At 36.4% G+C, this 18666-nt stretch overlaps 1 protein-coding gene across 20 annotated transcripts in view; it reads left to right on the forward strand.

Moving 5' to 3' along the window:
* Positions 1-18666, forward strand: part of KMT2C (lysine methyltransferase 2C) — a 310436-nt gene that overhangs the window by 179517 nt on the left and 112253 nt on the right. For 19 of the 20 annotated variants that reach the window (XM_074378876.1, XM_074378875.1, XM_074378881.1 and 16 more), the window contains 5 exons: positions 7212-7381; positions 7833-7984; positions 8945-9058; positions 9982-10059; positions 11459-12159. In XM_074378876.1, coding sequence (XP_074234977.1) covers positions 7212-7381; positions 7833-7984; positions 8945-9058; positions 9982-10059; positions 11459-12159 — 1215 coding nt within the window. The remainder of the gene's footprint in view (positions 1-7211; positions 7382-7832; positions 7985-8944; positions 9059-9981; positions 10060-11458; positions 12160-18666) is intronic. The other variant, XM_074378883.1, reaches the window with a different exon arrangement.

Raw genomic sequence — 18666 nt, forward strand, 5'->3', positions numbered from 1 at the left:
AGAAGGTTAATGGTATTTACCTCACAGGAATGTTGGATTTAATGAGGTGGTATCTATAAAGTGCCCAGCACAGTGCCTAATACAAAGTAAGTACAGAAACAGTTATCATAGAGTTTTTCATGGTTTGAAAGGTTTGTCCTTTGACCCATTTGAAGAATGATTGTCTTCCTCTGCTGTTAAATTCTTCTGTAGTTCTCTGTAGTCTTTGGTCACAATCTGCTCATTTGTTTGCATTTAACGTTTGAGTGTTTACTGTGTGTGAACATCACTGTGGTGAAGGCTGGAGATGCTGGGGCAAATTGGTTTGCCCTCAAGGGGTTGTCAGTCTAGTTTGGGGCTGTTCCCTAGTGAGGCTGGAGTGTGGGTGATGTTTTCAGGGTATTTGTTGTAAATCAGTTATTGTCAAGTAGGTTCCTTTTTCCCATTTTTATCTCAAGAATGTTTGTTGCAATACATTTTTTTAAAAAAGTTTTTACTTAAAAATAACTTCAAACTCTAAAAGTTGGAAAAAAAATAATACTCATATCCCATTTACTTATATTCATCTGTTGTTAGCATTTCATTATTGTTGGGCATGCCCGCTCTCACTTTCTCTGTGTGTGTGTGTGTCTTTCCCCCAACCCCCTACCATTTGAGGGTTAATTACATACATTGTACCTTTTTACCACTAAATGTTTCAGTATGTATTTCTTAATAATAGGGATATCCTTACAAAAATCACAGTACTGCTATCAACTTCATAAATTTACACCAATGTAGTGTGTTTATCTAATGTACTAGCCATGTTCCAGTTACGTCATTTGATCTTAATGTCCTTCATAACCTACCACTTCCTCCAAGTAGGTTTTAGGATTTAGTTTTTGTCACTGGTATTTTTGAAGTACAGAGTTCTTCCCAATATACTTTTTTTTTTCCCAGACAGAAATTTCCGTATTTTCTCTTTGCTATTCCCTTATGATTAGATGAGAGAGATGCATTATAGGCCAGAATACTGCAAAGTGCTGATGCATCTTCAAGATATCACAGCTGGAAACATTCCTGTTTCCCTTGAGGAAATCACCTGGTCAGGCTCTTGCCAAATCCCGCCCCCAACCCCCATCCCCACCCCCCACCTTTGTGTCTAATAAAGCAGTATGTGAGGAGATACTTTAAGACCATGCAAATATCTTGCTTCTGCTCAGAATTTCCTTCTAGATTTTAAAGTCTTACTCCCTAGGCCAATCATGGTGGCCCATACCTGTGATCCCAGTACTTTGGGAGGCCGAAGTGGGTGGATGATTTGAAGTCAGGAGTTCGAGACCAGCCTGGCCAGCATGGTGAAACCCCGTCTCTACTAAAAATACAAAAATTAGCCAGGTGTGGTGGCCTGTGACTGTTGTCACACCTGCTAGGGAGGCTGAGACAGGAGAATTGCTTGAGCCTGGGAGGCAGAGGTTGTAGTGAGCCAAGCTCGTACCACTGCTGTCCAGCCTGGGTGACAGAGGTAGACTCCCTCTCAAAACAAAAACAAGAAAAAAAAACCTTACTGCCTGATGATGCCATTTTAACCTGCTTGCTTTTGGTTGCAAATGATGCATTTCCAGCTCTAGCACTTCTACCACATTTACCAGTTAGCCCTCTGCTTTCTTTTATAAGAACACTTCTTCCACATGTTAAACTTACTTATTATTGATATCACCTTGAGAACTCCTATTATCTTCAATCATTTACACCTCATTACCTAATAATTTTTGTGCTCAAATAGTCCCATACTTACTGTTGGTTGCTTCTTCAAGCTGGCATAGGTTTCCTGCCCTCACCTCTTGTGTGAACACTTCATTACTTTTTGGTATAACAAAGATATTACAAGCCCGTCTTATACCTCCTGTGCCCCAGCCCTGGAATCAGTCCATTGCTAAGTAACCCAGATGCCTTTAGTGGGGAATGGGTGCTAGGTGCTCATTCCTACTGGAAGGTGTTTGCTTCTGCACCCTTTCAGCAGGTGGGGTCAGGAAATAACACGCATGTGTATAGGCTTCACAAGCTTGTCCAACATGGCCTGCAGGCTGCATGTGATCCAGGATGGCTTTGAATGTGGCCCAACAGAAATTCGTAAAATTACAATGTTCTTAAAATATTATCAGTTCTGTTGTTTTAAGTCAGAACCTCGCTCTGTCGCCCGGGCTGGAATGCAGTGGCGCCATCTAGGCTCACTGCAACCTCCACTGCTTGGGTTTAAATAATTCTCCTGCCTCAGCCTCCCCTGCCTAATTTTTTTTTGTATTTTTAGCAGAGATGAGGTTTCACTATGTTGGCCAGGCTGGTCTTGAACTCATGACCTCATGATCCACCCGCCTCGGCCTCTCAGAGTGCTGGGATTACAGGCATGCACTGTGCCTGGCCTCATTATGAGGTGTTTCTTTGTTTTGTTTTTATGATTTTTTTAAGTAGCTCATCAGCTATCATTTAGTGTATCTTGTGTGTGGCCCAAAACAGTTCTTCTTTCAAGGTGGTCCAAGAAAGCCAAAAGATTGGATACCCCTACACTTAAATGTTACATATAAATATTTATGTATGCATACATATATGTAACTTAGAAATAATGAATTTACACCAGTACCTCCAGTTCTTATCCTTCTCCACAGAGTTCTTTGCTTTGTCATTCTTGCATGTCTGCCGTTATACAATAAAAATTCTGGGTTGCAGCAACATGTATTCAGTTGCTCAATCTAAAAAGCAAATCTGCTTTAGTTTGCCCTCAGTAATAGATTTTATTCCCCTTTCTTATGGTTTTAATTTTTAAATATAGAAGATATTAGTATACTTTAGAAAGTCAAAGCTATATAAAAAGTTTTACTCAGAATTGTCACTGCCTTTTATCACTTACACCCCATTTCCCCAACCTCTTGAAAGTAACTAACTTCGTTGTTTTCTGGTTTAAGCTTCCTGTTGTTTATTTTTCCTCTAAGAAGATATATTTCTCTTACTTTCAGGCAGCATGTTGCATATGCTCTTTTGCATGTTGCTTTTCTCATGTAATAAAATCTGGAAATCACTTCCAGGCAAGTTCAGGAGATCGCCTTCTCCTTTTAAACAGCTGCGTAGTACTCCATAGTACATCTGTGCTGTGGGTTACTCAACCAGTGGCCTGTGCTTGGATGTTTCAGTAGTTTACAGTACTTTGCATTATAAATGATTTTACAGTTTGTAACTTTGTTCATGTGTATTTTTGAATTCTTGGGGACAAATCTATGGGATAAATTCCTGGAAGTAGGATTTACTGCTTCAGGAGTGTATGCATCTGTAACTTTGTTAGATACTGTCAAATTTTGTTTCGTGGGGCTTATGGTACTTTGCATTGCCACCAGAGATGTATGAGAAAACTTTTCCTGCATCTTTGCCAACAGGATAACTTGCTCAGCTTTTGAATGGTTGCCTGTCTTCTGGGTGAAAAATGATGTGTCAGTTAGTTTTAATTTTTGTTTCTCATAAGAGTGAAGTTGACCATTTTTTCATGTGTTTAAGTCAGTTTTTCTTGTGAATTGTCTGTTCACGTGTTTTGCCTGTTATGAAGATTTTAGTGTTTCTTCCTAAATTTAAGAGTTCTATATAAGTTAGGTGTGTAAGGCCTTTATCTGTGTTACACGATGCAAATATTTTCTGCTAGTTTATTTCTCCTTCTTCTTCTTTCTTCTTTCTTCTTTCTTTCTTCTTCTTCTTCGTTTGAGACAGTGTCTCACCCTATCACCCAGGCTGTAGTATGGTCATAGCTCACTGTAGCCTTGGGCTCAAGCAATCTTCTTGCCCCAGCCTCCCGTATTAGCTAGGACTTATGTATACCACTGAGCCCAGATAATTTTACTTTCGTAGAGACAGGGTCTCACTATGTTGCCTAGTCTGTGTTATTTGTCTTTTGACTTTTTATTTTTTTTCTTGGCTATGCAGTTTCTTTTCTATGGAGTTTATTAATCTTCTATTGTTTCTGGATTTTTGAGTCATATTCAGAAAGCCTTTCCCTTCACTGAGGTTATAGAGTAGTTCATATTTTCTTCTAGGATTTATCTTGTTTTAATTATTTATTTATTTTATTTTATGTTTGAGTTAGAGTCTTCCTCTGTCACTCAGGCTGGAGTGTAGTGGCATGACCTTGGCTCATTGCAACCTGCCCTTCCCAGGTTCAAGTGATTTTCATGCCTTAGCCCCCAAGTAGCTGGGATTACAGGCATGTGCCACCATGGCCAACTTATTTTTGTATTTTTAGTAGAGATAGGGTTTTGCCATGTTGGTCAGGCTGGTTTTGATCTCCTGGCCTCAATTGATCCACCCACTTGGCCTCCCAAAGTGCTGGGATTACAGGCATGAGGCACCATGTGCAGCTCGCATTGTTTTGTTTTTTTTTTTTTTTTTTGTTTGTTTGTTTGTTTTGCATTTACGTCTCTGATCCATTTGGAATTGATGTTTGTGTATGATATGAGTGTCTTTTTCCAATTGGCTATTTAGTTTTCTAAAATCCATTAATTAAAAAGACTCTCTTTGCCCTACTGACTTGAGATTCCAGACTAGAGTGTTAGATTTCATTGGACTTACATCTGGAACTTCTTTTCCATTCCACTGATCTGTTTATTCATGCACCAGTACAATACTGTTTTAATTTTAGAGCCTTTGTAGTATCTGGTAATGTTGGCCCTCCCTTCAGAACTTACCCGTTTCACGGGTTTCTTAATTGTACTTGTGTGTTTGTTTTTCCATATAAACTTTAGGATAAACATATGTAGCCCCAATAAAAACCTCATTGGAATTTTTGTTGGAATCACATTAAATTTATTGAGTGGCTGGTGCCATGGCTCACACCTGTAATCCCAGCACTTTGGGAGGCCAATGCAGGAGTATTGCTTGATTCAAAATAGTGTTTTGTTTTTTATTTTCTTGATCTTATGTCTCTGTTTTCATTTGTTTCCATGTTTGCATTGGCTCCAGAAACATGCTAAAATAGTAGTGGAGATACTAGGCACCCTTGCTTTTTCCTCTCCTTGGTGGGAATGCCTCTAGGGTTCCCCCATAAAATAAGATGTTGCCTTTAGAACTGAAGTATGTATGTTGATCACATTAGGGAAATACCCATCCATTTTTATTTTCTCAAGAGGTAGTAGGAATGGGTTTTGATTCTTCCCAAAGACTCCGTTTTTTTATTTAAGCATCTGTTGCATTGAAATATTTTTTTCTCCTCAGTTCTTTTAATTTGTTAAACTTTATTAATAGGTTTTTCTAATGTTAAATATCCTTGAATTTCTTGTATAAACTCCACCTAGACATAGTTATTATTTTCTTAACATGGTATTAGAGTTTGTTTGATAGTATTTTTTTTTTTTTTTTTGAGACAGAGTTTCGCTCTTGTTACCCAGGCTGGAGTGCAGTGGCACGATCTCGGCTCACTGCAACCTCCGCCTCCTGGGTTCAGGCAATTCTCCTGCCTCAGCCTCCTTGTTTGATAGTATTTTATTTAGAATTGCTTTTCTTTTCTTCTTCTCATTTGATAAAGGATAATAAATTCTTTTACATATATATATATATATTTCAAAAGAAATACATATACAAAGGAAAAAGGGGTCTCAGTGTGTTGCCCACGCTGAAGTTGACCTCCTAGACCCAAGAGATCCTTCTGCTTCAGATCTCAAGTAGATGACACTACAGTTCTGTGCCACCATGCCCAACTATGTAGGATTTTTACATCAGTATTGTTAAGTGCATTTATTTTAATCTGTCAGACTAGCTGATCCATGGTTTCTGGTAGTTTCTCTTTTTAAGTTTGCATCCATTTCATATGAAGCCAGTAGTACAAAAAGATTAAGTTCCTTGTTATTGATGTTTTAGATTAGAGAGTTGGGGTGGGTAATGAGAGCCCTACAATTTATTAACCTTTTGCCCAGGATTTTAAGACTGACTAGCTCACAGGCACAGAAGTAGTTTTGGCTGGCCTCTGGCTGGCCTTTTACTTCATAAACAATTCTAATTTGGTAGATAAGAGTAGGACTACTCTCTATATTCTAAAAACATGAAGAGCCGTTATTGGACTTTTGATGTTGAGCAATTTATTTTCACATTTTCAGACACCAAATCTCATGGAGTTGGCCATGCTCTGTGTTTCCCCACCCGCCATGGTGGTCTTGCACCATTGTCCAGTTTGGTGGTGTGATCATAGCTCCCTGCAGCCTCAGACTCCTGGGCTTAAGCAATCCTCCTGCCTCAGCCTCCCAAATAGCAGGGACTACAGGTGTGCATCACTATGCCTAGCTAATTAAAAAAAAATTTTTTTTTGATTGTAGAGAAGAGGGGTTTTGCCTTCTTGCCCAGTTTGGTCTTGAATCCCTGGCTTCATGCAGTCCTCCCACCACAGCCTTGCAAAGTGCTGGGATTATTGGTATCAACCATTGCACCAGGCTGACCATGCTGTTGTTTTAGAGAGAGTCTTTAGTTTTAGTTTTTAGTTCTGAAGCTACCAAGAAGCAAGTGGAATACTATAACAACACCATTTTGCTTTTTGCAGAGTAGTAGGTTGAGTATACTTATTGCACAAAAAATACTTCCTGATCCTAGAATTTTTTTTTTTTTTTTTGAAGTTTGGGTTGCTGTCTTTTTGGTTTTATCTCTTCTTCCTATATGTTTTCCTGGATGTCCCCATTCCCTTATTTACATTTTTCTGAAGATTTTAGTGCAGATTTTGTGAGGTCACATCAGGCATTGAAAACAGCTTTTTAAAAGGTACACCCTAAGGCCAGGCACAGTGGCTCACACCTGTCATCCCAGCACTTTGGGGGGCCAGGGTGGGTGGATCACTTGAGGTCAGGAGTTCAAGACCACCCTGGCCAACATGGGGAAACCCTGTCTCTACTAGAAACACAAAAATTAGCTGGTTGTGGTGGTACACACCTATAGTCCCAGCTACTCTTTGGGAGGCTGAGGCAGGATAATCATTTGACTTAAGAGGCAGAGGTTGCAGTGAGCCAAGATCACACCGTTGTACTCCAGCCTGGGCGACCAGTGACAGTGCATCTCAAAAAAAAAAAAAAAAAAAAAAAAAAAAAACAGAATGTGTATACCCTAAATTGGTGTCATGAAAATGAAAGCTTAACTTACAATCCAAATGACTCATGAATTTTTAAAAGGTTTACATCAGAACTACAATTACAAATGCATAACAAACTATTTTTGTTTTTGTTTTGCCTGGTGTTTAGAATTGCAGAATATGTATAGAGTGTGGCACACGGTCTAGTTCTCAGTGGCACCACAATTGCCTGATATGTGACAGTTGTTACCAACAGCAGGATAACTTATGTCCCTTCTGTGGGAAGTGCTATCATCCAGAATTGCAGAAAGACATGCTTCATTGCAATATGTGCAAAAGGTAAGAAGATAGTTATTCCATTCGTTTGTTTTGTCGATTGTTTTATTCATGTTGTCATTTGCTCTACTCTCTTACAGATTCTAAGTTTTTATCACTCTAGTTATTCCATCAGTACTGAGTGCTGTCATAGATAGAATTAAATGATGTTTTTGAGTCTCAAAGGAAGTAAATGGGCAAAAGATAACAGCAGACCAGATCAGAAATGAGCACTAATAGCAAAAAGTGAAGAGAAAATAGCTTAGAAATGTGAAGTAAAAATACGTCAGCACCTCTAATGATATCCAAAAACGATAGCTCCTTTAAACAACCTTTGCCAGTTAGCAGCCCCTCTAACCTCTCTCCTCCCATCCTTAATTAACTGTTTTTGTATCCCCCTTTTCTGCAGTGCCTCCTATACCTGGATATTAACTTGGCTTTAGAAATTTTAATTTAAGTATACTTATCACTGCAGGTGGGTTCACTTAGAGTGTGACAAACAAACAGATCATGAACTGGATACTCAGCTCAAAGAAGAGTATATCTGCATGTATTGTAAACACCTGGGAGCTGAGATGGATCCTTTACAGCCAGGTGAGGAAGTGGAGATAGCTGAGCTCACTACAGGTAAACTTGAGAATTTTCTTTTGTTTTTATTTTTGTAATGCCTTGTCAATGAATCACCAGTATATCGCTTTAATCAGGAAGAGAGGATTCTGTATACCAGATTTCATCTTGTTCTCAATTTCTCAGCTTTTAAATGTATTTGTTACCTTGGTCATCTCTCAACCTAATGGCTAAAATCTAACCTAAGACAGTTTTTTCGGTATTTGATTTCCAGGTCTAGTGTGCTTTCCTTCACTTGTGTTCTTTAAGCTGACAGTGGGTGTTCCCCAGTCTTTGGGTTTGCTTAGTTGGTTCTTCATAATGTGGATTATTTTTCTCTAAGCATGTTGTAGTTTTATAATGTCCGTTTTAACTTAATTATCACCTTTTTGGCCCAAGATTTTGTTTAGGTATGGAATGTTTTTAATATTCCAATATACCAGTATCCTGCTGGTATAAACATGAGTCTTAGAGGGTAAAGGAAATAGACCTTCTCAGATTGTTTTTCATTTCCATCATTATGAGTGTCAGCTTTTATAAAAGTTCTCGTTATCATCTGCAAGGGCAAAGAACCATCTTAATTACTAACCTTTCATTTCCAGGATGCCATCAGTATTCAGTTTTGAAATACTCTTTTAAAATAACGTGCCAGTTACCTTTTTAAAAAATTTTTTTGAAAGATGGATTCTTAATATGTTAGCTTGGTTGGTCTTGAACTCCTGGCTTTAAGTGTTCCTTCCACCTTGGCCTCCTAAAGTGTTAGGATTACAGTTGTAAACTACCATGGTAGGCCCACCTTTTAATGCATTATAATTTTTATGTTTTTCAAAAATGTAAATATGTATGTGGTTCAAAAGAGAAAAATCTGATGAAAAACTTATAGCATTTTTGGTGATTTGCCCTTACTTATACAAAGTCATAATTGTTGACTTAACAAAAAAAAACTCATTGTGAGCTAAAGAATTAATAATTTTTGTTAAGATTATAACAATGAAATGGAAGTTGAAGGCCCTGAAGATCAAATGGTGTTCTCAGAGCATGCAGTTAATAAAGATGTCAACAGTCAGGAGTCCACTCCTGGAATTGTTCCAGATGGTAAGAATGTTTAATGAATATACTCTGTTTTTGAAGAAAACATGTATATGCAATAAATATGTGAATATTGACTAAAACTTCAGTAAATAAAAGCCAAGATACAGTCACTTAGGAAGAGTTTTTTAGTAAAATAATCTTAGACAAATTAATAGGAGAAAGGACAAGCATATGTAGCTCAGCTGTTGTCTAGATTTAATCATAAGTATGTACTTTGTTAAGGGATCAAGTGATTTTTCATTAAATAGCAATTCATGTTTTTATTTCTTTAGTTGTAGTTGCTAAGTAGAGCTATTGCTGATGATGAGCTGTTTCATGCTGAGATAATGAAAAATTTATGGTTATTAGATCATCTCAGCAGTCCTATTGAGGGTTATTTCACTTATTTCCATGATATTTCAATTAAGCTTTTTGTAGTACATACTGATAACAGCTATTATTGTACTTGCAGATCTGGAATTAATGAGAGACCATGTCGGGGGAAAATTACTTACTACATTTAATCACAGGCTCATCTGAAAGTCTTTGGGGTTGTATGTGTAGTTGTATGTCCAATTATATAGTATACATAAAAATTATAATGTATACATAAAAAGCCACTGAGATGTTTTGAAATTTATTAAGTTCACATATAACAACTCTCATTAAAAGTTATTTTCTGTAATAGGAAATCTTTCTCGTGAGGTCTAGTTGTTAAAGAAAAAGAAAAAAAAGGACGAAAGAATTAGAAAAAGAAATTTTATCATAGTGCAAAGACTTCTAATTTTGTCTTCATAACCTACTTACTAATAAATGGTACAATGTTTTATGCTTATATTGGAAATTGACATTTAGTAGAATAAAACTCCTTACTCAAATTACTGTTGAAGGAGCAGTGTTACAGAAATTTTGACCCCTTCTTAGAAATTTCATGAATGTGTTAACAGTGATTCAAGTCCACACTGAAGAGCAGCAAGAGAGTCATCCACCAGAAAGTCTCGACACAGATGGTCTTTTCATTGCTGGTAAGCAATATGTTCATATTGTCTAATTTGATTGAGTTACAAGATAATATCTTTATGATTGCTATGCAGATTCAAGTCACTGTCCATAAAATTAATTTTTCAAATAAATTATTCCAAAGACACTTTTGCAATTGCTGTATGTATACACATTACAGTAACTAAACCTTTTAGTTAAGAGATTCTGGAAAAGAATTGACAGTGGATCTAAAGGAGGTTAGTTTCTCTTGAAAAGTTTTTTTGTGTGTGTGTGTGTTGGGGGGGTTGTGGTTAAAAATATTTTATACTATCAAATCTGTTATTTGGTATTTTTCCTTTATCCTTAACTGGTCTTTCAATAAAATGGGAAAGAAGATGAGATTTCAGTTTGATATCAGAACATGTATAGGCCTGGGCAATATAGTGAACTCCTGTCTCTACCGAAAAAAAAAAAGAGTATCCAGACATGGTGATATATGCCTGTAGTCCCAGCTGCTCAGGAGGCTGAGGTGGGAGGATCACTTGAGCCCAGGAGGTTGCTCATGTTTGTGTACTGTACTCTGGCTTGGGTGACAGAGTAAGACCCTGTCTCAAACAAACAAACAAAAAACAACCCATAGATAATTTTAGTCCTCGATTAGTAAATAGTAAATGAGGATAGTAGTGTCTTTTTACTATAAATTAAAAATTACCTTGATGAGATTTGGAGTAAATGCCTTTATCTTCAGCGTTCTTACTTTATAGAGCCACTAACAGCTCATGTCAGTTACACCTCTAACTTTAAGCAAGATTGAGCTAAAGGTTTAACACACTGATATCCTGATTTAAAATTTACCAGTCAGTGACTATATTTCTGATATCTAATTAAGTTACAGACTTCTTAAGATTAGTCTCTTAATTAATAGACAATGATTGAAGAAAAAAGGTTATATCCAAAGAATGTATTAGGTAGGTTGGCAGGTATGGTTAAGCAAAATAAATACTGGTGGTTAGTAAATCTTTCCTGGCTGTGTTTGAGTCTATAGAAACTTTGTTACATCTGGGTGTCTACTATTAGAAAATGCCTTCACGTTCTAGATCAGTCTTTACTTTTTACTTTTTAACTTGGGCACTTCACATAATGTGATTGATCCTCATTTTCTTAACTAAAAAATGAGTATGAGAACTTTTCCTGTATAATTTTCAATCCATTTAGAAGTACTTAAATTGTAAAACATCATGTTTTCATTAGGTTTTATGGTGTGTGGCTGATTCTCATCCATAGATCTTCATGTACTTTGGCTTTCATTAACTTAATAATTGCCTGCTTTGATGAATAACTTCTGATTTAAGTTATAGTTTAACCAAATGTTTTATATATGTATAGTTACAAAATTTAAAATTCATATGTACATTACCATAATAAATATTCTGAATTTTGTAGGATCATTCCAACATAAAATAAATACTGAATTGGAAAAAGAGATTTCTAATGAAGTTGATAGTGAAGAAATGAAAATGTCTTCTGAAGTGAAGCCTATTCGTGGTGAGGATCAAATTGAAGATAAAATGGAAGTGACAGAAAATATTGAAGTCACGACACACCAGATCATTGTGCAGCAAGAGGAAATGCAGTTGTTAGAGGAACCTAAAACAGTGGTATCCAAAGAAAAATCAAGGCCTCCAAACTTAGTCATTGAATCTATCATTCTTCCACCAGAAACCTTAGTGTCTGCACATGAGGAAAGTACTTCATTATATTCTGAAAGACTACAAATAGAAAAGGAACAGAAAGAAAATTCTGAATTTTCTACTGGATTGATGGACTCTGAAATGACTCCTGCAATTGAAAGTTGTGTGAAAGATAGTTCATACCAAGGAGAAAAATCTGTAAAGTTACTACCTGAGACAGAGTCATCATTTTCATCGTCAGCAGACATAAGCAAGACAGATGTGTCTTCCTCTCCAACACCTTCTTCAGACTTGCCTTCGCATGACATGCTGCATAATTACCCTTCAGCTCTTAGTTCCTCTGCTGGAAACATCATGCCAACAACTTACATCTCAGTCACTCCAAAAATTGGCATGGGTAAACCAGCTATTACTAAAAGAAAATTTTCTCCTGGTAGACCTCGGTCCAAACAGGTAGGGTGATTTTAATGATACTGACAGAATAGATATTAGAATAATTCTATAAAATCAGAAGTTATATGTGTTGCTTTTGTGTGGATGGCAACTTTTTCTATTTTCAGATGGAACCTCAGTGTAATATTGATTTATGTGTTTCAGCCATTATTTTTAAAATGCTGTTAGTGAAGAATGTCATTTGTTAAATTTGAAGTGATCTTATTTGGAATTGCAGCTCATTTGGGACATAAAAATGCAACCTATTTGATAATAATTTCTCATAGAAAGAACTTTAAAAATTCTTTTAGTTCTGTGCCACAGTAAAAATAGAGCCTAAAATGCACTATAGTTTGGGTATACAGTAACTAGCATCTATTATTTCCTTCTAACATATTTATTTATTGATATTATTCATTGTGTGTATTTTTAACTGCGAAAACATCAACATTTGTGACAGGAATTTTCGATGCTGGGGAATTCTCATTTTGATGTTTTTATTAGTTGCTAACTCTTACGGGATTTTTTTTTCAAGTAAGACTTATTTCAGTAGTTTCATGGAAACAAAATCTTATAATTGTACTGTTGATTTTCAGTAAGTAAAATAAATCTTCCTGTGACTGCTTTATGTAATGTAAATTCTACCCTTTAAGAATGAGTCCATTTCTTTTTAAGTGAGATTTAAGTAAAACTGCATGACAGAATGAAGATACTTTAGGTATGAATTATTTATCATTTTACAAAATTGCTACTTTCTGAAGTGTTTCTTAAAATTGCAAGATAATAGTGGAGAAGTGTTAATTTACAATAGTAATTTGGAGTTTTAAGTTTCATGATTGAAATTGCTTAAAGTTAAGTTTTAAGTTTTGTGATTTAAATGGATTAAAGTTTGGCTTTTTATAGGAATGATATCTTGACTTTAATAATATTCAAACTGTAAGGCCAGTTTTTTTAAAAAATTATTTTTAATGTAAAAATGAGTCTCTTCTATATCAAACCCAGATATGTTTTATTCTCTAAAGACAAGGTACGCCAAAGGCAAAGTATTTGTCAGATGAGATTTAACTGTTTCTGTAAGACAAATACATGTGCAGTAAAACTAGAACACTCTTTATGTAGGCCTTTTCTAAGTATTTTCCTTGACATTTGTTTCTGCTGTATCAAGAAAGATTTTTCTTCTCTAACCAGTTGTTCTCCTCTCCAGTAAATTTGTTTTGTTTTGTTTTGTTTTGAATAGTTATGTAATCATTATGTTGTTCTGACTCTGAAAAGACTTTAGCAATGGAAATTTGAATCTCAAATTTACTTTTGGTTCATGTATTTATATTCTTTAAAGATACTCCTTCATATATATTACTGTTAAATTTTACATATCTCTCCTTCCTTGGAGACTTTCGTTTCAGCTGAGAAACCAGATTCAATACATTAGGAGTCTTTTTCTGTGGACTTTATGTTCCAAAATATTGGGGAGGGCAGTGTGTTTTTTTCTTTCAGGCTGTGCTTTCACTATTTTTAAGGACTGAATTGGAGATGTTAGAACACAGAAAATGGAATTTATATCTTAGGTATTGGACATCCTTTATCAAATATCAATCCATATAGAATTATTTTTCTTTAAGGAGGTTAGTAATTAGAGTTTAGTTTTTTTTCATATGGAATATTTTAGGTGCCATTTAGTGAGAAATACAATGCTATTTTCTTTATGAGTGTTTAAAATATATCTCAGATGTATGATTTATAACCTTACTGACTACAGGAATAGTAACACATTTTTCTGATGGCCGTGAACAGAATACAGTTCTTTTTAAAATTTGTTTTCTTGCCTACACAAAGATGAGGAAAAATTAGACATAAGATAGTAGGAGAAGTAACAGACATCAAATTGGATGTTGTTCCATACAAATTGTCCTAATGACCTAGTTGTATTTTCTCATATTTTATTGAAGTTATATATTCATAAATAATTCAGTATTTCATTTTTCAACATTTAAAAAAGTGTTTTTTTGTTTTGTTTTGTTTTGTTTTGTTTTATAATAGAGATGGGGGTCTTGCTATGTAGACCAGGTTGGTTACAAAGTCCTCGTCTTAAGCATTCCCCCAATCTTGGCCTCCCAAAGTGCTGGGATTACAGGTATGAGCCGCACAGTGCCTGGCCCATTTTTATAGGTATATGTACTCTGGGACTTGGGTTTAAGAAAGTGGTTATTGACACTGTCACATATTGTGATCACCTCGGTAGATTTTAGAACATCAATCTAATGGCTCTACCGTAGGCAAATGAAAATGCAGCTTCTGAAGATCATCTTTGACTGTAACCCTGAAAGCGGACTCCTCAACTGGAGAAATATGCAACTCATTTTATTGATTTTTAAAAATGCATTAAACTGACATGGATTGCTCTTTAAAAATGGTGGAAATGTTAAATTTATCATATTAAGTCGTATTATTTTGTATTTTTTTCTTTAGTGCATTTCTTTCATTCCACAGTTGTATTTCCATTCTAATTAGGAAATTTTAAGATAATAATAATGTTAGGTCTTCTTATATTCTTTTTTTTTTTTTTTTTTGAGGGGGAGGCGGTCTTGCTCAGGTGCCAGGCTGGAGAGCAGTAGTGCGATTTCGGCTCACTCCAACCTCTGCCTCGTGAGTTCAAGCAATTCTCCTGCCTCAGCCTCCTGAGTAGCTGGGACTTCAGGCACACGCCACCATGCCCAGCTAATTCTTGTTATTTTTTAGTAGAGATAGGGTTTCACCATGTTGGCCAGGATGGTCTTGATCTCTTGACCACTGTGCCTGCCTCGGCCTCCCAAAATGCTGAGATTAAAGGCGTGAGCCACCGCGCCTGGCCGGGTCTTCTTACATTCTTTACCCATCATCACATCTTACAGAAAGATACTTAATGTAATCGCACAACTATGATCTAGTTCAGGCACCCTCATGTTCTAATTGCTTTCTTGGTGGTATTGAAAGTTTTTATTAAACATTTAATGAAATGTATTATTTGCAGTAGATACCTCTTTTTCTTTCTTTCTTTCCTTTCTTTCTTTCTTTTTTTGATACTGAGTCTTGGTCTGTTGCCCAGGCTGGAGTGCAGTGGTGCGACCTTGGCTCACCACAACCTCTGCCTCCCGGGTTCAAGCAGTTCTCCTATCTTAGCCTTTCGAGTAGCTGGGACTACAGGCTCATGTAAGCATGCCCAGCTATGACATGAATATCCTGCTTTGTATTTTTAATAGAGATGGGGTTTCACCATATTGGTTAGGCTGGTCTCGAACTCCAGACCTCAGGTGATCCACCCGCCCTGGCCTCCCAAGGTGCTGGGATTACAGGTGTGAACTATGGTGCCCAGCCTGCAGTAAATATTTCAAGAAAATTTCATAAATGAAGACATAGGTACTATATTTTTATTTTCTTGGACAAATTACAAGAATATATATTATAAGAAGAGTACTTTCAGTTTTAAAAGTAGCCAGAGAACCATAGTTTTAAACCTAAAATATACCTAGCCCTTTGGAACACCAAAGACATGGGCAGATTAGAAGTACCAGACTTTCCTTTAAGTTCCCTTGTGCCTGTTGTGGCATTTGTGGAGCCATTAATGTTGCTACTGCCTCCTACATTGTATTCTGAAATTATTTAAGGCTAAAGCTGATTAACAGCTGTTTCTGTAATTATCAAAACAGGATTAGGTCTAATTTTTTGTTCTACATGATACTGAACTCAATTTTATGAGTCATCTTTATGTAAGAATTCCCTAAATAGTGAAGTGTTTGCTGCTGTAGCTCCAATGTACATGAGTGACTATATTTTAACAGAAAGACATACTATAAACTCTTTCATTTCTTTTACTAGTTATTTTCCTTTCTGCTCTCTTTCTTCATTGCTTTCACTCTTCCTAAATTAGATTTACTGTTTACAAGCAATCTTGGTTTTGCATAGTATGTTGGAAGAGTGTGGGCCTGGGGTTGATTTATGATTTGGAGGTATAAAGTTTGCCAGTGAGACACCAAACCTTTCTCTGGCTGTTTTTAAAACTGATAGTACTCTTGGGCTTTAAGAGTGACTTTGATCATTTTTAAAAACCAGCAATAGAATTTGACTTTTAGTAGAAAGTTGCTTCTAAGTGGCCTATCCTTCACCTGTCATTATTGTTCTCATTTCCCCATCCTGCAGTCCTAGTATAACTTACTAGATTGGACAATTTATCTGAGAAATTGGCCTCAAAGCAGAAAGAAACTTAATGCCAATGTTAAACAATTTTTTGGTTAAATTATTTTTCTTAGGTTCAAATTCAGTCCCAGCCAGATAGTGTATCTTTATAGTTTCTGTAGTATTTGATAGCAAGTTGCTTCTATTTACCTCTCTTTACAAGTTACTAATGGTTACATTAGGAACTTTTTTGCTTTTAATTCAGTTTGTAGATTAAGAGGGCATTGTATACAGTGTTTATTGATGAATTCATACATATATGCAAAAAAGATAATAGATGCTCAGCAGGAAAAAAGTTCACTAAGGGCTGAACAGGGTGCATAACATAAAGAGAGATGGTCTTTAATTACAGTGTGCAAAGTGCTGCAACAGTAATGTAGGAGGAGAGCCCATATATTACAGGGACAGCTAACCTTTTCTGAATGGTTTTTGTGTTCTTCTTGATCAAAGCTAAGATCTGAAGGATAATTTAAACTTTGATAATTATAGCTGTATTTTAATCTTAAGGTGTAAGGAATATACTAGATAATTTGTCAAAATATCTAAGTATAATGATAATTTTTCTTCAGTACTATAAAATTACACAAAGTGTCTTCTAATGTCTTATGATAATATAGTTATTAAAATTCATAATGTAATTATGCAAGCTTTTATTATGTAAGTTTTTCGTAGCAGTTGAGTGGTTTTCTGATTATCCCCAAAATGGCATCCAAACATTCTCAATCTATAAGTTTCCCTGGATGAGGTTCACCATATTATATGAAATGTAAATGCTTTTTGAAATGAGATAAAATTTTGGTATCAAACCTAACTTTTAAATTATGATGAATAATACATAATTACCAGAAAATTCTTATTTCTGAAATAAAATTATTCAATATTATTTTTATCTTAGAGTATGACTTTCTATGGCATATTTTTGAGAACTGTTTACTGCGAACATAATATTAAACTGTCCACTAAAAGGAATGTAAGATGTATGTTAGCCAAATCTCAGAGAAAAACCAATGGAAATACTGAGAACTAAATTTAGATATGTCTTGCTCCCTCTCTCTACCGCTAAATAAAATTACAAACAATAAAATGTTCCTTGTGCTGATACAAAGAGAGGGTACTAAAGGTGTGATAAGAGAGAGAATGGTTCATTGGGAGTACTAAGGAAAGGTATTGTGATGAGAAAATATTTAAGGCCATACCTGAAGGGTTCGAAAACTCCAGATATGGCTGGGTGCAGTGGCCCACGTCTGTAGTCCCAGCACTTTGGGAGGCTGAGGTGGACGGATCATGAGGTCAGGAGTTCGAGACCCAACTGATGAACATGGTGAAACCTCATCTCTACTGAAAATACAAAAATTAGCTGGGCGTGGTGGTACATGCCTGTAATCCCAGCTACTCAGGAGGTGGAGGCAGGAGAATCGCTTGATCCTGGGAGGCAGAGGTTGCAGTGAGCCGAGATCGTGCCACTGCACTCCAGCCTGGGCAACAGTGAGACTCCGTCTCCAAAAAAAAAAAAAAAAGCCAGACATTTATTAAAGGTCTAGAATGGTATAGTGAAGTGTTCTGAGTCAGTTGGGCTCTGATTGATGAAGAGCTTGACATGTCTGAAGGACAGCAAGGAAGCCAGAATAGCTGGAGCATAGCAGCAGGGAGGCAAGTACCACAAGATGAGGTTGGAGGAGGGCACTGGGCAAGGTTTGTCTTTTAGGTGCCCTGAGAAGTATGAAGATTTGAAATAGAATAGTGACTTGCTTGGTCACATTTATACTTTTGAAAAGTTCCTCTGGCAGCTGTGGAGGAAGGCTTGAGTAGATGAAGGGTGGGAGAAGCATAAACAGCAGTAGACTCTTGCAGCAGGTTAGGTGAGAGATGGTGGTGGCCAGGACTGGGCTGCTGGCAGGGGAAGTGCAAAGTAGAATGATCGGAGACAAAACTTGCAGATAAAAAGTCTTGGATTTACTGATGATTTGCATTGAGGAAGTGTTGATTCAGAGGATTGAAGGAGCAGAGGAGAATGACAAGGGAGTAGATACCGTTTATAAGGGTGGGGAAGACTGGGATGAAACTAGTTAAGGGAGAAACTTTAAACATGGCAAACTTAAGAGGGTGTGTGTGAGAAAATGGAAATGCTAAGAAGGAAGTTGAAAATCCTGCTAATTTCGAGATCTCAGGTTAAAACTAAAAATAAGAATGTGGGAGACATCTTCCAAGAGGCCCGCAATGTAGATAATACCATTTAGAATCTAGGCTCAAGCCCTGGGAAACTCTAGGGCTTTAGAAATCAGATAGAGGAAGAACATGTATAGGAGATGAGATTAGTGA

The sequence above is a fragment of the Saimiri boliviensis genome, chromosome 10, assembly GCF_048565385.1.
Source record: "Saimiri boliviensis isolate mSaiBol1 chromosome 10, mSaiBol1.pri, whole genome shotgun sequence".
Taxonomy (NCBI): Eukaryota; Metazoa; Chordata; class Mammalia; order Primates; family Cebidae; genus Saimiri; species Saimiri boliviensis.